Source organism: Pagrus major, chromosome 4 (genome assembly GCF_040436345.1).
Source record: "Pagrus major chromosome 4, Pma_NU_1.0".
In the NCBI taxonomy this organism is placed as follows: Eukaryota; Metazoa; Chordata; class Actinopteri; order Spariformes; family Sparidae; genus Pagrus; species Pagrus major.
This window is the reverse complement of record NC_133218.1, coordinates 24,917,475-24,938,020: the sequence shown is the minus strand read 5'-3', so window position 1 is coordinate 24,938,020 and position 20,546 is coordinate 24,917,475. Positions and strand designations below refer to the sequence as shown.

General features: G+C 40.2%; 2 protein-coding genes across 4 annotated transcripts in view; one reads left to right on the top strand and one right to left on the bottom strand.

Moving 5' to 3' along the window:
* Window positions 1–1,131: 1,131 nt before the first annotated feature.
* Window positions 1,132–12,332, bottom strand: sltm (SAFB-like, transcription modulator). Its single transcript, XM_073464123.1, has 20 exons — window positions 12,172–12,332; window positions 11,327–11,414; window positions 11,175–11,230; window positions 10,645–10,672; window positions 8,608–9,283; window positions 7,978–8,021; window positions 7,732–7,844; window positions 7,476–7,625; window positions 7,237–7,349; window positions 6,989–7,149; window positions 6,781–6,881; window positions 6,609–6,665; window positions 6,375–6,514; window positions 6,079–6,259; window positions 5,626–5,750; window positions 4,769–4,942; window positions 3,537–3,848; window positions 3,289–3,424; window positions 2,268–2,422; window positions 1,132–2,178 (listed from the first exon to the last, which is right to left on the bottom strand). Exons 1-20 carry the CDS (start codon window positions 12,304–12,306, stop codon window positions 2,067–2,069), a joined length of 3,057 nt encoding a protein of 1,018 aa, XP_073320224.1. The 5' UTR covers window positions 12,307–12,332; the 3' UTR covers window positions 1,132–2,066.
* A 2,248-nt stretch (window positions 12,333–14,580) lies between these two features.
* The window catches only part of rnf111 (ring finger protein 111), a 32,892-nt gene continuing 26,926 nt past the window's right edge, over window positions 14,581–20,546 (top strand). Inside the window, exons 1-3 of one of the 3 annotated variants that reach the window (XM_073464323.1) lie at window positions 14,582–14,652; window positions 14,992–15,054; window positions 19,191–20,150. In XM_073464323.1, the coding sequence (XP_073320424.1) occupies window positions 19,274–20,150 (877 nt within the window). In that variant the 5' untranslated portion in view covers window positions 14,582–14,652; window positions 14,992–15,054; window positions 19,191–19,273. Of the gene's footprint in view, window positions 14,653–14,991; window positions 15,055–19,190; window positions 20,151–20,546 lie in introns of those variants that run through there. The other 2 variants (XM_073464324.1, XM_073464325.1) reach the window with 2 other exon arrangements.

Genomic DNA, 20,546 nt, shown 5'->3' with positions numbered 1-20,546 from the left:
AAATCATAATTCAGTACCAAGTACAATTTGAATTAATATCGAATCCTTTCATCTGCAGTTTTGTAGCCAATAAGGCTATCTGATCACAAACCAATGAACCAATGAAAACTGGCATACGGACAAAAACACTAAACTGTGCAGGAGGCCCAGGTTTGGAGAGGTGACCATGACTACTGCACAGAACAGAGCAGGAGCTGGGAGAAATTTAGACCGAAGATTTGGAGAAACAGAAACCCTGTTGATTGAATGCTGCTTTTGATAAATCATTAAACATCAATGGTTAAATAGTAACTAATAGTCTGAGTAGAGTTTGAAAAGAATAGTATTTTTAAAAACAGTAGTTTTACCTGTAATTGAGTAATATTTCAGTAATTTAACTGAACTTGTACTTGAGTAGATTTTTAGTACAGAAATGTTCAAGAATTAAATAAAAATGATAAAAGGTAAAATCAAGATATAGATAACAGACAAAAAAAAAAAAACATGCTATGAGCTGCCATACCAATATAGAAAATGAGCTAAATGGTCGCCAAGTGGTGTAGAATTTTATGGTGGACATGTCTGACTTTTTCTTGGTGGATGTGATACCGCTCTAATTCATCAGCCATGTTTGGAGGGAGAGAATCCTTCTGGCCGGCTGAGAGAGCAGGAAGCCATTATATATAAATATTACACCCATTGAATGAGGCATCCACGGGGGTCACACCAAGCAATGACATTATCAGAGAAGGGTCTTCTGTTTTCCCACTTAATCTAAACTAAGATTTCAAAAATGGATTGACAAAATCTATACAGTCTGAGGCAAGACTGGAAGATGTAGCAACAAATGTGCTAGGAGCTTATTTGCATCGATTCCATCTTGATCTTCAGTTGTTGTTTATATAATCCTCACATGGTATAAATTCCTAATTAAAATTCTATTTAATCAAATTATCCCACCAAACTGACACTCATACAAGACAGGATTATTCCAGTGTAAGAGTACTGGTTGTTTTTCTGGCAGATAATGAAGCTGACATGTATGGCAGTGTGCACAGTACTAGATGGGAACAGGGTACGTTGACAATGCAAAGAAAGTGATGTAGAGGAGACAATGATGCTACTGCTACAATCAGCACAAGCCATTCTTCGTCAGTCTTCAGGAATTTAATCAAGCTTTATCAACCCATTCTGACAGGTGTATGTGACAGTCTTATGTACATGCAGTGTGGACCTGGTTGTGCTGGTCCAAGTGTAAAAGGACAAATAACAACCTCTTTAGTTTTTTTTTTCCAAATGAAGAAATAAAACTGAAACAATTGAGAAAGCAATATGGAATATGGTTGTGAAGTTGCAGAAAAACCTTAAGTACCACAAATAAGAGACCTCATCTGACTGCCAGATGTCATTAATTCTGCAGAGTGATTACAATAACAATGAGCAAATATAAAAACATGTGTTGTGGTTCTTTCACAGGCTCTGAAACCACTGAATGCCCTGCAGTAACAGACTGAAAAGCCAGTATTTATTTTAGAGACACAGACCTGTGTGTTATTCAACTCATGGCCTGTGAGAGGTATTTTGCTACAATGCAGGCTAGTTTACAGTTCGACATTGTTTTAGCAAATCCAACTAATCTTTACAAAACAGGAAATCCACACAGAGTATGACTTTTCAAAATAATGTCATCCGTTTCCTCACAGAGAAACACCCAAATAATTGCTATCACTTCATGAGCACTATAATACACTAAAATAAGACTTATTACACTGGAAAACTGAGTGTGACACTAGGCTATTGAAAATGTACATACAACACTCAAGTAGCGGAGAAGTTGGTAACATCACTTGAAAACTTGTTACAAAGACCGAGGGCTGTACAACATCTTCCTAAATATAAGTAAAACATGTGCACAGGGTTACTCAATAGTTACAGTAGAACTGTCAGAAAAACCCTACACTGAGGTAAACACTGGTCTATACAAAATAAAATAGTGTTATCAACCTCGTGGCTGCAAATGTGCCACCTAAAACTGTTGATATCCTAAAATAAAGAGTTCGGAAAAAGTCTTCAGATTTTGGTTGCAGTTAGAACTGCCGCGGCGTTCCTTTGTAGGGCTTGAACCCGCCCACGTTGCCACCGCTGGGAATGGAGCTGCTGGTGATCTGTACAATTCGGTTCAGTCCAGATGAAGAGTGACTGCAGAGAGAGAAACAAAGGCAATGTCTAAGATGGCTGAGAACAGGGTTAGGCAGTTTTGTCAGCGTTTATTTATAAATTTGGTATACCTTGAAGGAGCCATCATGCTGCCCCGGCTTTCTCCCATTCTGCGATTATCGGGGAAGCCCCTTTCCTGGGAGCTTGATCCACCGTGCCACTCCTTTCTCATTCCCTGCTCCCGGTGTTGACGTTCCACCACCACCTGTCGGCCTGAGGTGAACGGCTGGAGAGACAGAAGAGATTTGCACTCAGGAGTCAGTGCACTATGTAGTTTTGGAAAAGAAACTCAGAAAATTCAAAAAGGTAATATTTACTATATTGATGAGCAAATAATACAAACGCAGAAAAAAATATTTGATATATTTCTATAAATGAATAAACAAGCCATTATCAGAGGGGAATAAGTTTCCAGAACACAGTTTGAAGCTAGAAAATTAGCCATCTACAGATATAAAATCAAAGTAAAACCGTATGAAATTGTTGACCTTTGAGGTCAGTTTGTGCGTTCAGTTTAATCAGTCATGAAGGGAAGGACAAAAAAAAAAAACCTACATAGTGCACCTTTAAATATACGTGTGGGCAACAGACTGAAACTCTAATCTTAATGGAATATGACTAATTGTACTCTTGAAAAAAAATGTAGGCTTGCAGATTATGGATCTGTAACACTGGACTAATATTTTATCAATAAAACTAGCACATTAAAGAAAATTATGTTAGTGGACTGCATTTCTAAACTAACGTTAGCTACTGCTACTGCTGAGGAGCGGAGACGAGGCACTCGAGAACGTGCATAGTCACATCCTTTGGACTGTTGCGAAAAAACCTTCACAAAAGAAATCCACGGTACAGCAGTATTAAAAGAACTTCAACAAATTGTTCACAGGCTTGTACAGGCAAAGTAATGACAGATGTCATCATGTCACATTTCAATCTGCTAACATATGGACAATAAAAAAGTCCCTTTAAGATAACCATCAGACATTATACAATGACAGTATTTTTTGCATGACCAGTCAATATCCTGTAATATTAGTCCAGGATGACCTTAGATATGCACTCAAGCTTTTACACGGAGGGTAAGCTAACCTGATTGCTCATCACCATGGGTCTTGTGTCTCGTTCATTAAAGCTGCTTCTTCCACGGCTGCTTGAGGAGCCTCCTCTAAGTGAAGGGCCTGGACCGTCTCTGCCTGGTCGCTCTGCACGCATGCGCATAGGTCCTCTGTTTTCATCCCAGCATTACAGATACAAAACAAGACAAAATTAGCTTTCGATGTATGGGGCAAAAAACAGGCAACCGATAATGCTTCTCATAAGACTGCATTATTTTATACCGTAAGTCTCCCTTGTTGGAGTTTATGCCTCCATCATTCTTCCATCCATGCCCTCCATCCCTGGGTGAACGGTTGTGCGACATGCTCGGCATTGTAGCTCTGGCTCCCATAGGGCGATCATGAATGGGAACAGGCCGCCTCTCATCTCTGTCTCTGCGGTCTGTGTCCCGGAGTTCGGTGCGGGGAGGAGGAGGTGGCTCAGCTCTGCGGACCGTTTCAAAGTTCTTGGGGTAACGGTCAAAGCCAGAGCTCTCTCTGTGAGGAGCAGGGCGGCTCTTCTTTACCTCTGGCTCACCATCAAACCGGTTACGTCTTTAAAAAACAACGTGGGATTAGTCACATCACAAAAAGTGAAATTAGCAAGACACAGCATTAAAGGGTTAACTTGTTTGGCCAGATGCATTCATACATTTTATTTCCTCCGTTTTCCCGTGATAACGAGTTAATTTCATTTGTTTTCTCGAGATCTCGAGTTATTATCTCGAAATAACAACTGCCGTTTTCCCGAGATAACGGGATAATTTTCTCGAGATCTCGCGATCCCGAAATAGCTGAAGCCTTGCTAACCGTCTTTTTAGATTACACACACTAATGTGTATATTATCTGTAATAGCAAGGCGTAACGCTCTTTAAGCCTGTGTCAGGCCTTGATTGAAAAGATATGTGACGCGGTGATCAATATGCTCCTGCTCCTCTGACATTGCTACACTGAATGATGTTTCCTGCAATGATTTAATATACTACACTATTGTTTTGCCTTCTCAAGATCTCAAATTAATTATATCGTTATCTTGGGAAAACAACGTTTCGTTATCGAGAAAATTATCCCATTATCTGGGGAAAACGGCAGTTGTTATTTCGAGATAATGACTCAATATCTCGAGAAAACAAATGAAATTAACTCGTTATCACAGGAAAACAGAGGAAATAAAATGTATGAATGCATGGCCCTTTAGGGCTTCTGTACAAACCTACATTTTTGTAATACATTTTAATTGTTTAGACCTTTTTTCCAGCAGACATTTTGACTTGTTATTGTATGTGTTGCCAATATCATGCAACTATGGCTCTGTTCAGATGTCCCAGTGTCTGGTTGACACAGTATGATACAGATACAGATTAATACAGCCATCAATATTTTTTATATTATTTACAAGTGCCTCTTCTTACTGTGTCTTTTTCTCTAAATAAGGCCTCTTGTAACTCATAATGTTGGATTGCTTCAGTTGTACCTGTCATACGTGTTGGGTTGCTCAGCAGCAGCCTCTGGAAAGCGACCTCTCTCTCTGGGATTGAAGTTCGAAAAGCGGTTCTGCTGCCGGTTGAAGTTTGAGCCTTGGTTCAAACGGACATCAGACTCAGACTGCATCTTCTTGTTGCCATTCCAATAGGGGTCGTCTCTTCGACTGAAACAATAGACATATCTCATTAGTCATCTGATCAGCAATGCTTAGGGTTATAACTTCTGTTGTTTGAAAATGTTCATGATGTGTTGTGGTATTGTTTATTTATATTTTCTATTTAAACACAAAATTGTGCTTGCTTAAAGAGGGTGAGAGCTTGGTATTAATTTCACCCTCACAGCCACTGAGCCACAAAACAAACCTGTAAGCCTGTAAAAATACATTACAAGACAAAAAAGTAATATCTTGAAAAAGCTGATCAAGATCCATTTGAATCTATATTATAGATGTATACTGTGCATTATGAATGTCAGTTAATTAGAGACCAGGAAAGTCCAATCAATACAAGGCAGTAGGAACAGTTGAAAGGAAATTAGTGTGGAGTCACCAAGAAGCCCAAACAGAATCTACAGTATGATTTCACTTAAAATTAACTTACCTGAGACAAAATGGTGACTAGTTTAATGATGCTGACTATTAATTTATCCACTAATTTTTGATCAGCATTTGGCCCTTACCAGGTGTTTTGGATCCTACCAGGGAGCTTTCTCTCTGTTACCTTTTCTATGAAGTGTATAATCACTTGAGTTCAGTTTGGTTCCTTGTTTCGATGAACAATCATCATTTTAGTTATAATAACACTGACACCACAAAACTGCTAAGGGACAAAAACTAAATGTAAATACCCGTGTTCCACTTCACGGCCTCTCTTGAGATTGTTTCTTTTTTCTTGCTCATATCGGAGCTGCTCCTGCTGCCTTCGCAGCTCCTCACGTTCACGTGCCATGCGCTCTGCCTCTTTACGCCGTTCCTGAAAAGACAATATTTAATTAGAATTAATGATAGGGACTTGGGTGTCATAACACAATCACAGGCAGACTATGTGATTTTGTTACAGAGTATCGTTAAAAACTTTCTAAAAAAATATTTGGATTAATTTTAAAACAAGTGGTAAATTACAAATAAAAGAATAACTAACAACTTATTCTCGGTAATAGAAACAGCAGTCATGCCGCTTTTTCCTGTGGCACACCAGAAATCCTGGACTACGACAGTTTGACACAATCATTTAAACACTGAGAAGGGGAGTTTGCCAAGAAGCCTGAAGATTTGACAAGCAGGTAAATTTGTTCATGTACCTGCTCAATTCGGACTCTCTCTCTCTCAAGCCTCTCCCTCTCCAGGCGCTCCCTTTCCAGTTTTTGTCTCTCCATCTCCAGTCTCTGGCGCTCCCGAAGCAGGTTCTCCCGTTCTTCTCGCTCACGCAAGAGACGGACACGCTCACGCTCCCGACGATCTCGTTCAGCAATTTCACGACGCCTTAGGAAAAAACAAAAACATCCCTTGTCTTAGAACTTTGGGAAAATATTTAAGACAAACATGCACCTCTGCATTTTAAATCTACGAAATGTCTGTGAACTGTGTTTATGACTACCTGCGCAACTCGACGGCTCTACGGACACGGTCCACACGAGCCATCCGTTCACGCATCCTCTGCTCCTTCATCTTCTCAAATGGCAGGATGTCTTCCCCCTTGTTATTAAAAGGACGCGGTTTGTCTTTCATCATCTCCAACTGTGAAGGGAAAATAGAAATGTATAAGTTAATAAGTTAAATTAAAAAAAGCTCAAGGATGGATCATTTTAAAGATAAATGCTATGCTTTATACCTCTTCAGGAGGAATCAACCATTTTGGCCGCCTTTGAACGTTCATGTTGACAAATGGCTGCAAAAAAAGAACAAAGCAGAATCTCATTTCATATCCTCTGATGACAAATCTTAAAAATGCTTTAAATTACAATTAAATTAAATTTAATAAAATAAAAAATAAATAGTCTTACTTTATCAAAGTATCTCCCCCTCCTGAAAGGTCTCATTTTTCCAAAATTAGAGTCGCCTTTGTTATGATAAATCGGCACCATCTTGCCTGGGCTCTTTGGCCCTAGAGAAAAATAAAAGATAAAAAGTGAGAGAACAGACATATGCTTCTTGATCAAATCAAAAGTTAGGTTATCTAATTTAGAGATGAGAAAAGGAATTAAAACATACGCCCATGCTTTCTGTCATCTTTCTTCGAAGAATCTTGTCCAGAGTTGGATGATACAGACTCAGATTTTCCACCTTTGGGATCCTGTTTCTTGGATAAATCTTTGTCCTTTTCTGAAAGTTTATCCAATTTCTTGTCTTCTTTTTTGTAAGATGGTGGTGTTCTACATGTAAGGATAGGGGGGGGGAAAAGGTTAAATGTGCTTTATGTCAACAACAGGATTAACTTTTTGACTTTTTCTGTCACCCACTTGTTAGTCAACTTTGCTCCTGTGGAAATGCGCTTGTCACTTGATTTGCTTGAACTTGCTTTGTCCTCTGCTTCCTTCTTTGAGCTGTCCTTTTTGAATGGATCATTTTTGGCCTGAAAAACAGCAGCAATGGAATAAAGAGATGCAGGCCCACTATTTGTCCACAAATAATAGGGTTACATTAGACCGATCAAGATCCCTGAAAACAATTCTGACTTGATATCTGCTTCCTAACTTACCCTTTCAACATATATCTGCTGTCCGTGAAGCTCTGTACAGTCGAGGTGGGAGACGCACCGTGTCACCTCTGTACTGGAGGACATCGTCACCAAGCCATAGCACTTTGAACCAGGGCTGCGAGCATTTGTAACCACCTTGGCGCTCAAAACCTGTTGGTAAATAATTTAATTTCAACGTTTTTCATCAACACTGAGCATAAATTCACAGAGATATTTTACAAAACAACTAATTCCAAAAAAAATTCACATCATTTACCTTCCCGTATTTGCCAAACAGGTTCTTCAGATCAGCAGCTTTGGTGTTTGAAGACAGGCCGCTTACCCAAATGTTACGAGAAGAGCTGCTGTTGCTGCTACTGCTAACGACTCCTGATGAAGACGTTTTACAAAACACATTTAGCAGGCAATGGGTGTAAAACTTTGCATCAAGCTGAACCAAACAGGTAAAGCTTCCATGGGTTTCATATTTCTAACAACAACAACTAAATGTAATGAGTCTTACCCTTGTCATCTTTTGCAGCTTTTCCATCTCTGTCTCTTGAAGAGCTACAAAGCAAATGTTGCAACAACAAACATAGGAAATAAGTGAAGGTAAAAAAAACAAACCCTGGTGTTAAGAGACATTCACACATCTAGTGAAACAAAACACCATATTTTGTTTTCAGAAAAAAAATCCTGTCGGCAAGGCGTAGATCTGAACCAAAGGCTTCATTTCTTTTCCAGTGGTGAGATGGGTCATGTTGTCAGCCAATTTATTCCCTGGACCAATGAAATCTTCGGAGGTTTGTTCAACTTCACAGCGAATCATTTGACCAAAAACAAAAAAACAAAAAACACTGCCATCACGGGGTCTAATGCTCTTTTACAATGCCTTGTGTAGAAAAGGCTTTAAAACTGCTGGAAAGGTCAAAGTAACAAAATAAGAGGTGTTTTCAGAGCTCCTGGTAAATGTCACAATTTAACCAACTTCAGAAAATAAATCAAAGTAGTAAATGGAAGGATTAGGTACATCAGTGAACATTTCCCTTATGGCAAAAAAAAAAAAAAAAAATCTTGAGGCTACCCACAATGTTGCGTTCTTAGTGAGCTGGACTTGGTAGTAGTATCAAAGAACTGACATAGAAAGACAAACCTCTTTGCTTGACCTGATGCCCCAGTAGTGGAGGGGCCTTTCTTCCCAGAATCCTTTTCTTTATCTCCCGTTTCAGCTTTCTTCAAGGCCTCTCTGCCGTCTTTCTTCGCAGCCTCACCCCTGGATCCATCATCTTTCTTACCCTCCGTCTCTTCCGCCTTCATGTCATCATCTGGGCCCATCTCAGCAGAGGCCTCTGGCTCATCAGTGCCCTTCTCGGCCTCTGTATCTGGAAGTTTCACATGTTTACCTGTTTCCAGGAGATCGTCGCCATCGACATCTAGGGTGATGGCATCTTCATTTGGGATTGAGACGGACAGGTGATCGTCCTCAGCTTCTTTAGAGGAACTGATGGCTTCAGCATCCATCTCAGCCAGATCGTCAGTCTCCATCTCTGGCTCAGCCTCCACCTCTGGCTCAGCCTCCCCATCCATCTCTGGGTCGGCATCCTCATCTACCTCTGGCTCAGCATCCTCATCCACCTCTGGCTCAGCCTCCCCATCCAGGTCTGGCTCAGCATCGACCTCTGGCTCGGGCTCTGAGTCAGCCTCAGCCGCCGCAGCCTCTGACTCTGGTTCAGCCTCAGCCTCGACCTCAGCCTCAGGCTGAGCGAGGCTGTCTTCACACGGTGCTGGCTTAGAATTTTCACGAGTACCATCATCTGTATCAGTTACATCTGAGGGATTTAACAAGGATAAACATGGCAAAAGACAACTTTTAACATTGACATGTCGATTGTAACTTGACCTAAAAAGTAGAATAGAAAGCACATTTAGTGTTAATGGTCATCGAGGGCGTAGACACCACAGGAAGACACAAAACACACAATCTTCAGTGGAAATGGGGGACGATTCAGTGCTCTTCATTTCTTGACACATCATAAGAACTTGAGTCATCATTCATACTGAATATGCAAATCCAGATGCTTCCTACAAGTGTGGCAGTTCTCCAGATGGGAATCTTGTGACAACGTTCAAATGAGGAGGAACAACTCATCAGTTCATCCCTCTGCTTCTTCCATTATGCAAAATGCATCTCCAGCTGATCAGTCCAAAACTCAGTTAATTTGAGTTGTAGGAAATCTTCAGTTTCCTCCAGTGTTTCTTCAACATTCAATGTCATCGATGTCTTATCAGCAGATTTCAGAACACTCTGAAAAATGATCCATCATCGTCAAATCCAACTTGTTATAATGTGTCCAGTTAACTATACACAACAGTGTACAAAAGTGTGTCCACTGTCCCAACAGTCTGCCCTTGCCAGTCCCTGGCCATGATGGATGTCACATCTCTTCACTGCACATCATGCTAGCAGGAATATTTGCAATGTTGACAGATGTCTTTGATGAATATATGAAGTATCTAGATCTTTCAGTTGCCTCCTGACACAAGGCTTTGGCATCTTTACAAGGGTCCTTGAGTTAGCAAAGTCTTGGCCACTTTCACAGGCTGTCTCACCTTATAAATCCTGTAAAAAAAAAAATAATAAAAAAAAAAGGATGCCCGATTCCTGTGGTGAAGGGAGTCCAGTTTTCAGCACTATCCAGTGCACTTGTCAGGGTCTGTCCACCAGTGTTGGTAATCAGAATGTCAACAGGAAAGTGCAATGATCATCTTTAAATTGGACATGGTTAAACGTCAGCTTGTTTGTGAACCTTCACTCTTCGTTTCCCTTGGGAATGTAGTTGAATGCCAGAGGCAAGAGGGAAATCCACTGAAGTAGACAGAAATTTTCTTTAAACACGCTGAGTTATCCAAGGAAATTGGGTACCTGGGTTAAGGAAACCCACATCCAATGATTCATGTGTGTACCAATAACAAAAAACTTGAGTCAGTCTTCAAAAGTGTTCATTAAGCATGTCCTTGGTGCTCCTCCAAGTGCATTGTGATCTAGATAGTGCAGTAGCTAGTAGAAGCATGTAATACCACTAGATGCAAGTTTTGCATTTAACCAGGACTTTCTTGTCATTATACGCATTAGCTGTGAAAAAGAAAAACCTCGAGTTAGCATTTGGCATTGGTGTGCCAGCATACATACCCTTTTCTGATTCATCCTCTTCAGTTTCCTAGAAAAAGAAAATACTTGGGTGAGCTGAGAAATATTTTAATGCAACAGACACAGCAACAAAAAGGTATTTACACTGAGTACAGAATTAATTATTGCAGTATTCTGATGGCTTTCCTTTCTATCCATAAACTACAAACTGCAGCTAAAAGCACTAAAAAAAGTTTTAACAATTGTGAATCATATTTGTGGCTTCAGAAAGGTCTGATTTACATTTTAGAATAGTGTGTAAACAGTAAATCTAGTGTCTGAACCGTTTCCTGTCACATATCTTTGACTTCCTCAGAGCCACGTGTGACCAAAACTTCATGTTTGCCTTTACATAAACCAGTCAAACTGCTCTCATTATGGTAATCAGGCACACACTTAAGTCAAACATTGGTTTTTAACAATTCATTGCTATGCCTTGAACAAGAACTCTACAAATGTGGCATATGATGCAAAAATGCCTAAAAAGCAGCAGAGTTGTGGCACACATGAACAGAAATGGATGCCATAGTCACCTTGGACAACACATCTTCGTCCCCTGTGGTGTCCACATCTGAATCCCCTTTTCTCCCTGCGAGGTGAAAAAATTACAATTTGAAAAACCAACATGAAAACGAGAATATATTGACATGCTTAGCCTCCACATCTCACTGGTTAAAAAGATTACCTTTTGCTTTTCCACCTTTCCGAGTTAACGAGTCAGTTGGAGGCTGGATCTGAATGATTTCTGGGTCTCCACCTTCATCCTCAAGAGCCTTAAGAAAGACAAATTTATTTTAAAAAACTGCAACAGCTTTTACAAAATCAGTAAAATCACACACCACAAATGGAATAAAGGTTTCACGTATCTGAAACTACTGTTTAAAGAACCTTAAGCCTCTCTGGGATAATCTACTACAGATTTGATAGGCGAGTAAAGTCCGATTAAAGCAATGAATTTCTACATTTTCTGCACATATAATAAAGGTTTCACAAATACGATAGTGGGTGTACAGCAGTAAGGTTTAACCTAATATGTCTTACGAGCTTTCACAACATTTGGTGTAATAAACGGAGGCTCGACCGATCAGCACTTTCCCTTAACTTTCCCCTAAACAGCTTAATTTACTCCGATCGTTAACTAATGTCTGCGTCGTAAAAGCATGTGCGTGGTCCTCCGCGCATTTCACAAAACAACTACGCCCCTGTATAATGTGCTACTGTGCAATATGCTTATTAACATCGTAAAGCTTGGAGGTGCAGCAATCCTTATTCGTGCGTTGTTTCGAGGCAGATGCACCAGGCCTGTCGTGTCTGTATTGACCCTCCGATTGAATGAACGCTTAAATTACACCTGTGCGTATGACCTTAACGTTAACGTGACTGGATACTAGCCTAGCAGGAAATCTGTCAAAACATTAGCGTAAGCTAGCTAGCTAGCTAGCTAGCTAACGTTAGCCTTTTGCAACTGTGCATCGCATTCCCCAGCTCAGTCCCCCTTTCTGCACTAATTAGCTTCATTTTTTTAGTTACCTGTCTCAGTCTTGATAGAAGGACGCTCTTTACACCAGTTGTGTCTAAATTCCTTTGTTTCAGCTCGGATTTAAGGTCAACAACTCTTAATTCGGATATTTTCTTACACTCCGTGGAAATGGCACCCGTCGCCATTTTACCTCAAGATTACCGAATCGTGCGCGCGTACCACGGCGCGCGGACTATTTACCCAGCTTCTTCTTCGCTGTCTTTATTTGTCGTTATTAAACGTCACAACGCCACCTCCTGTAGTGGACGATCAAGTGAATACACGAAAACAAATCTGTGTGCTGTAAAATATCACATCTCTAACAAATTCCCCGTTTAAATGTCTTTTCTTCCTTTAAACCACAAATCTATTGTCTATTACAGTAGAAAATAAAAGCCAGGTAAACTTAATTTATCATAAGTGGTGGTTGTGTTACCCTTTAACTCAACACTGCAGCTTGTATCAAAGGTTTATAAGCAGCTAGTTATAGCCTTTCCACTAAAATGGACACATATTTTTGTTTGTTTGTTTGTTTTTTTAAGAAAAGGGTTGAGAATCATTCTTTAAACTCTACAGACAATTCTTCATTACAGAATAATAATAATAATAATAATAATAATAATAAGAAGAAGAAGAAGAAGAAGAAGAAGAAGAAGAAAAAGAAAAAGAAGAAGAAGAAGTTGCACGGGCCTTGGACTTGTCTTCAGCCTATATTCAGCTGCTTCTCTTGTTGATCTCAGAAGACTTTTGGCTTTCCATCTAATCTAGACCCAGTTAAACTTGATCCAGCAGCCTCAGATACCTGTAAATCAATTACAACTTAATGTTCTGCACAATATGCGAGATCCTGCCCATGTGCTGTCCTGCACCTGTCAAGGTTAATAGGATTCTAAGATGTCATTACACATAATCACACCGAACCCGTCCTTTATATTTTACAAAAATGAGTACATCTTCACGTTTATAATGTTTGATTAAGTTTGTCTCCGTATATGTTTAGGTGCCAATTAAATGCCATATTTCTCTACATTTTAATTTTAGCATGCAAGCCCCTGCATATACAAACATACATGGTGATTAAATGCAAAGATAAATAGTGAGCAGCAGTGCCATCACTAAACTCAAAGCATTGCTCTTCCCTTCAATGTTAATTTAATCTCCAGAACATGCCTGACTGGGGTCAAGTGATAGTTACAGGAGATTTATTTAAATATCAAAATTCAAATTGTTGGTATTTTCTGATTTTGCTCTAATTTCTGCCTTTTTTACCTTTTCAGGCATCTAAACAGGCATCGGGATACACGAGGGGTGTTGCGATACCAATATTGACAATAATCGTGATATTTGAATATGAAATACTGATATTGTGTTAATAATATACATGATAACACTGTGCAAATTGTAAATTGCCTCTGAAATCATTTCCATTTCTTTCAGCTCTTAATTTGTAGTGTGTGGCAGTTATGCACCTTAATGCTGGTTTCTGTCAGTCATAAAACTGAAGAAAACACAACAAACTAAGTTTATAAAATCAATTTGACAGAGCATCATTATTTTATTTTATTTTTTTTGTCAAAACAATAGGCTTCTCCTTTAACATAACTCATTACTTTATCATTAGGCCTACTTAAGTTGTGTCTGGTTATCATAAACTGGAAAAAATCCAACCTGTTAAAGATGTTCACATACTTATTAATGCATTATGTTAATATTCACCTTAGAGGGAAAAGTCTGTATAGGTCTATGTGTTATGTGATTCAATTTCAGCAACAACTTTTTTTATTTATATTCAGTCGGTCATTCTCAATCTCATCTCAAATGATGATTCCTTGCAGTCTGGATTGGAATATGTATTGCAATGTATGAATAATTTACACTTGTGGGATTATTTATCCTTCTCAGTGGTAGTGTTTGTCAGGTAGCCTATATGTAATTATAGATTGTGAACACGTTGCCCCATGATTATTCCTATAAATACACTGGATTAATAAGTAATTACTACGTCATTACTTAGTCGTGCAATTGCACATTCTTGATAATCTTATCTTTGAGGGTTTGTCACCTTTCTCCACTTCCAGCCTATATCCGCTAGTGGGCGCGCTAGTATTTGGAATCGATGATGTGGTGATGAGGCGATACATTCAAAACAATGGTGCATAAACTTATATTTTCATCACTGCACGGGCGTTTAGACGTATAAAAACACGGGGCTCCTTCTCGAAATGTAAACAGACGCGGAGAGGGTGTCCTCTCCACACACGGTTTGTTCGTATCGACGCGCTCTGCTTCGAAATGTAAAGGGATTAAGTTAAATCCAGCTGTCGCAAAGTGTCGTGAAGTCGCAGACTCGCTTGGCTGCGGTCTGGCGCCCTCTCGCGGCGGCGAGGACAGCGGCAAGTGTTGTAGCCGGAGCCAGCGAACAGACGACCTGCTGGGTAAACAAGAGTGGATGCCTCGAAAGGCAGGAATGGCAACTTCGTCGAGGGCTAATAGTGAGACATTTCTATCTTGTAAAATAGAAACACAGTAGAGAGGTCGCACTACCTTTTAAGAGTCGACAGGATTCGGTTGCGAGTCAAAATGGCTGAGTGTAATCGGGTATTTGGTGGGTGAAGTGGGACTAGCCTTTATGTTAGCTTAGCTCGTAGCCATCCTGGGCCCATTGCCTTCGATTTTGCTTGTCGGATCAGCTCGGGACTGTGTTGTCAGTTTCACAATCCCAGCCACTGAACGTCCTCGGATCGCGATTTCTGTGTAGGCCTGCCTAGTTGCAGTTAGGGTTAACATTGCGATAACTACCCGTTTTCAACGCTTGTCATTATCTCCCACAGGATTTAACCTCCCGTGTTACAAAACGGACGGTGACACATATTGAAAAAAGGACTTAGACGCAGGTACGTGCTGTCTTTGTTGTCTTCTGTCTGGAGTATGTGTCAGGCTAGGTGGCTAGCTGTCCACTTTGGTTCCTCTTGATACGTTTTCTCAGCAATATTCACACAACTTACCAACATTGTGTGTGTTCATATTTTAGTGCTCCTCCGTGAACACTAGTTTATCTGGCCTTCAGTCACTTCAGCAGCGTTTGTGGGATACAGACAGACAGACAGCAGCAGCAGCAGCCGAGCTTATTGTAATTGTGAAGCGTTGTAGAAACTATGCTTAGCCTCAGTTTCAGGCTCGATGCTGTCAAGCTAAATACATCTTTTTTTATGTGTTTTGCTGGCCTGGTCAGAGTGGTTGGTAGTCGTTTCACAGACAGAAAGCACAGTGTGTATCGTTAGCAGCAGCTCAGCAGTCCTGTCTGAGACGTACATCTTGATTTGCTCTACTTCTGCCATTTCTCCTCCACCATATATTTTCTGCTGTGAGCAGCTGCGACTGGTTGTCTTGATAGTATCCGCATCATCTCTTACTTCTTGTTATTTGCTGCTGTTTAGGAGACATTTGCATTATTCAGCCTTGATGCATGGGGATTTTTTCCCCCCATCCAGGGCTGTCCTCTGAGGCCCCTGAATTCATGCATGTCATTGCGCAGCTTTTCTGTGGCATCTGAAGGACTCTCACTCATCAGTGAGTTCCATGTGTTTATAAAAAGCAGAAAGAGCCTTGTGGCTTGTATTAGAGATTAGTAGGTTTCTGGGTGAATCCTTGAGGAAACCAGCCTCTGGCACCATCAACCTCATCAGTCTTATTTCCCAAAAGTTGCAGCTTTAGCTCAAGTGACAACCGGCATGTTATTCTGAATTAAGTTGTGAAAGAATAGTGATTATACGTTGCTTAATGTGTTTTAAGTCTGTAATAGCATTTTTTGATGCAGTGCAAGATTTATGAACACCGTGAACACCTGCACAATCTAATGCAGTCTATAGCAAAGTGACCCTGCAGCGAAATATTAAATAATGAAGATTTAATCAAAAATATTACCATCATATTATTGTCTACTCCAGACTAAAAGGAACATACTTGTTTGGTACAGACCAATGAAAATGAAATGCAAAAATTAACATTCCCACTTAAATCGTGACTCGAATGACAATCAAAATATCTGTCAAAAATAATGGCGGTATGATTTTTTTCTGCTTATCTTTCAGCCCTACATCTAATGTTGTTGTGTGGCATTGTAACTGAGATGGTAAAGTGGATTCTCTATACGTTTTTATAGCTGTGTCTTGCATACTAAGAAGTCTTTCTGAGTGTTGAATTTGTAAACTGAGGCCCCACGAAGGAATAAGATGTCTTAAAGGCGTTAGTTTGGGGTTTAAATTTTCCCATGTGTGGCACGCTTTGTTGTTTAGATTTTGATGAAGATAAAATGACATCATGTGGTCTCAGCAAACAAAGTGGATAAAGCAGGCAAAGTACTTCTTATGTTTATTGTCTCTTGTGTTTTTCTACATCACTTGTACATCCAGATGGGCACATAGACAGGGTCGGTACAAGATGTTCCTAATTCTCCTGCTGAAGTTTTAGCTCCATGATTTTGTTTTCTGATAACATCATAGCAAGAATGTTCCAGGGGGCGAATATCACCATGTGTACATAGTATGTTCATCTGCATTTGTGAAAACTGTCCCTAATGTTATGTGACGAATTGCTGAAAAACACAGTTGATCAGTAAACATCACTGCAGATATGCAGCACCATTTGTGGTTTATAGCCATTAGTAATATCTACAATACCTTTGATCTGCTTTGGATATTCTTTTGGGAATCATTCATATTCTTTGCAACTGGGTGGACACTGTGTGTGCTTCAGCCAAAAATACAAATCTGGGATGTCCAAACCGGTCTGCTGGATCAGTATTGGGGCAGATCAAAGCATCTATTAATGGATTAGTGTTAACTATACTAAGTGTGATCTATTACAGAATCAGGTTTGTCACCATTTAGGTTTTAATATCCACGGCGTGTGCCCTGATATTTTGGTACATGCTCGCAGTAAACATAGCAAGAGAGAAAAAAATAAAAAACAAACTTCAAGTTATGAATCTGAAATATAAGATAGAATAGTAACACTTCATATAGGGGTACAGATATTAACAGTTGACTAGTTGGTTATTAGCATGCACATTAGTTGCATATTGGCTCTTTATTAGTCATCATTGAGCACGTAGGAATGCCTTATTCTGTATGACCATATTTTACATTTAGTAGTTTGACACATACTACATATTCTGAGTTAGGAAGAAGTAATTTAGAGATATTTTTTCCCTATAACTTGTAGTTTTGTGTTATTTAGGAAGAATGACTTATTCTTTTGGTACTTCATGTACAACAACTTCCGTCCTTACTATCAATAAGCAGCAGTTATCAGGTTATTGGGTGGAAACTGTTAGTTAATGGCCAAGTAGTTGTAAAATGTGGTCATGCAGACTAAGGCCTGACCGCAAGTGCTTGACAATGACAAATAAAGAGCTAATATGCTACTAACATGCATGCTAGTAAAAAAGTGTTTGCTGTATTATAAACCTTGAACCAGAAACACCATTTAACCACTGCAATACAGCAATATCCCGATATCTTGCCCATTATTACAGTGATATCCCCATATGAGAGGTCTTGGGTATGTTAAGAAAGTAATCTTCTCAACATTGGCATATCTGTGTAACTGAAGAGTACATACCCTTAAAGAAGCACAGTTTTCATCAAACCAGCATTTAGAATTATAATAAATGTATTCATTGCATTAAAGGGAGATTTCAGCTTTATTGACAGCTGAGGGCATAGAGAAACACCAGTGCCCCAGTAATCCTTGTCGATACTAACATTACTGTTAGCTGGCAGAGTGTAGTAAGCCATGTGCCCTCTGAAGATACACAGTCTGCAGTTTACATCATAGTCTTTATCATAGACCAAAACTTTTAGTTGTGTTTACGAAGTAGCTTACGTTTCGACAGTACTGGAATTTGACGTCGTCCTGGGAGACCTTACACTGCTGTGGAAATTCTCCCACTGCAACATGCATAAAGAATCCCTTTGTCTTGGGAGTTACTCGCTGTTTTACACAAATCTGGACAAAACCGTCAAGTCATTATCATGAGAATCAGTTTCATGGTGGTGTGGATATCCCATTTTGATTTAGTCTGATTCTTGCGTTGCTTGGAATCAACACTAAATTAAACGCATAAGTACTGACTCAGCCATGACTTTTGAATCAGCCTGTGGGTATTTTTTTTTTTTTAATCTTTAATCAGCAGCTTTGGGCCACACAGTCTTAATTTGTCCTGACAGACAGGATGACCACATTTAACACCATCTAGTATTTTTATGAGCATGTTAAAGCTTGTTTTTATGTCAGTGTCTTGTTGATTGATGACTAAAATGGGAGAAAGTTCTTCTCTAAAGGGTTGATGTTGAACAGTTCAGTGCAGCATAATGACAGTCACAGTTATCACATAAAAAGAAAATAATACGGATCCGGACAAAAATATTAAAATAATTATCGACTTGTTTTTAAAGTAATCGTCTATAAACTGATTTTCCCCTCTCTATGCTCCATGCATTGTCCTTATATTTCTCTTATGTAACTTTTACAGTTGCACTTGATTTGTCATTCTATCCTTTGCACTCTGTCATAACTTTTACAATTAGGGATAGGTATTATTGCTTATAGTCATTTAAATATGTAGTCCTTTTTGTGTTCATTTACACCAGTTATTTAAACTAGAGTTGGTGCCTTGGACTGCTTTTCTGAATGAGCGATTGTCAAATGAACTTTGGAGGAGCTGACTGATCCTCACAAGATGCCTTAATATATATCTCTGTTATCTGAATGGGCCATTTTAATGTATTTACCTATTTAAATAACATTTAATTTCAGCATTGCATTTCATGGATGAATTAGAAAATACAATGTTTTAGCTCATTGCTCAGAACCGATTTAAATTTGAGCACTCTTTTGCTTTTTTTGTTGTTGTTGTGATATGAAAGGTCTTGATCCAGTCACTGACGTAATGATCTGTCCTTTGGCAATCATCTAGCGGATCAGTTTGTGCACCTGTAACTCTTCTTTTTTCATCTTTCTTTTTTAGGTTTTGTGGGATGCAGCGGATAGACGCCTAGGAGCTGATGCGAGTGCACTTGGTGTTAGCCCTTTGAGGACGGAGCTGCCACCATGAAGAGTGAGGTGCCATCTGAGGCCCCCAGCAGACAGGAGCATCTAAAGGAGCCACTGGTGAACCCAGAGCCCATGGAGGCAGCCAAGAGCTTCCCCAACAACATGGAGGTGATCGGGAAGGCAGGTAGCGAATTCGAAACCCTGTGTGAGTCCAGGCACCTGCCCCTAAGGGACACGGGGACACACAGAGACTCAGAGCGGAGCCTCCCTGGGCGCAGAAAAAGAAAAGGCCAACAGGCAGGGCCGTCGGACTGCTCGCTGAAGGAGGGCCACATCAGTGAGAGTTCACTGGCCCCTCAGCGTCCTAGGGTCGAACTTTTACAGCACCCCAGTGAGGATGAACATAATCACGAGTCCTCTTTTAGTGACTGTGCTTCCTCCCCTTCCTCTAGCCTGCGATTTGGGGACTCAGACACTCTCAGTTCAGAGGACGAGGGGGAAGCTGGAGCAACAGGGGGCCAACACAAGGCTCCTGCCCTGACAACAGGAGGAGCCACCGGAGTAGGCCTGCGCCCTGTTCTGGGTCGAACTCGGGGGAATCGCTCTCATAAGTGGGTGCGGTCTGAGGCTGAGCCGGTGCTGCTGAAGCGGCCATGTCTGAGCAGCCGGCGGCCTCTGCATAGGAAGCGCTTTGTGAAAACAGCTCCCGGAGGGGGTCAGCGGACTCAAAAGCAAAAGGAGCGGCTACTGCTGCAGAGGAAGAAACGTGAAGTTATTGCACGTAGGAAGTACGCTCTACTCCATAGCACCAGTAGTTCCAGCGAAGAGCTGAGCAGTGACTCGTCCTCCCCCTCTTCTACCGAAGCAGAAGATGAGCTGTATGTAGATGTCAGCAGCACCAGCAGCCAGCCCAACAGTGCTACTGTTGCAACAGGTAATTACAAACCACAACACTATTGTAATGTTGCATTGTGATCTCTCTATTGTATCTATTGAAGTTGTAGTACAAAATGAGCTATGTTTATGAAGGATATATCATCTTGTTAAAAGCATTGTTAACCAACAAGGAAGGCTTATGTAGCATGATACTGTGTCATCGCAGTGAGATCATCATAACACAGTGGACTACAGAGGCCAGGCTCTGCAGTCAGGATCAGGCATTATCTTATTGTATTCGTAGAGCTATCAATGCCTGTGTTGCAGTGGTTAAATGTATTCATGTATTTATTTTATTGATAAAGAGTCAGTAAAGGAATGTTTAAATGGTTTATAGAATATACAAGCCCCCCTTTACTGATATAAGACAACATGGGTTTAACAGATATCAGCA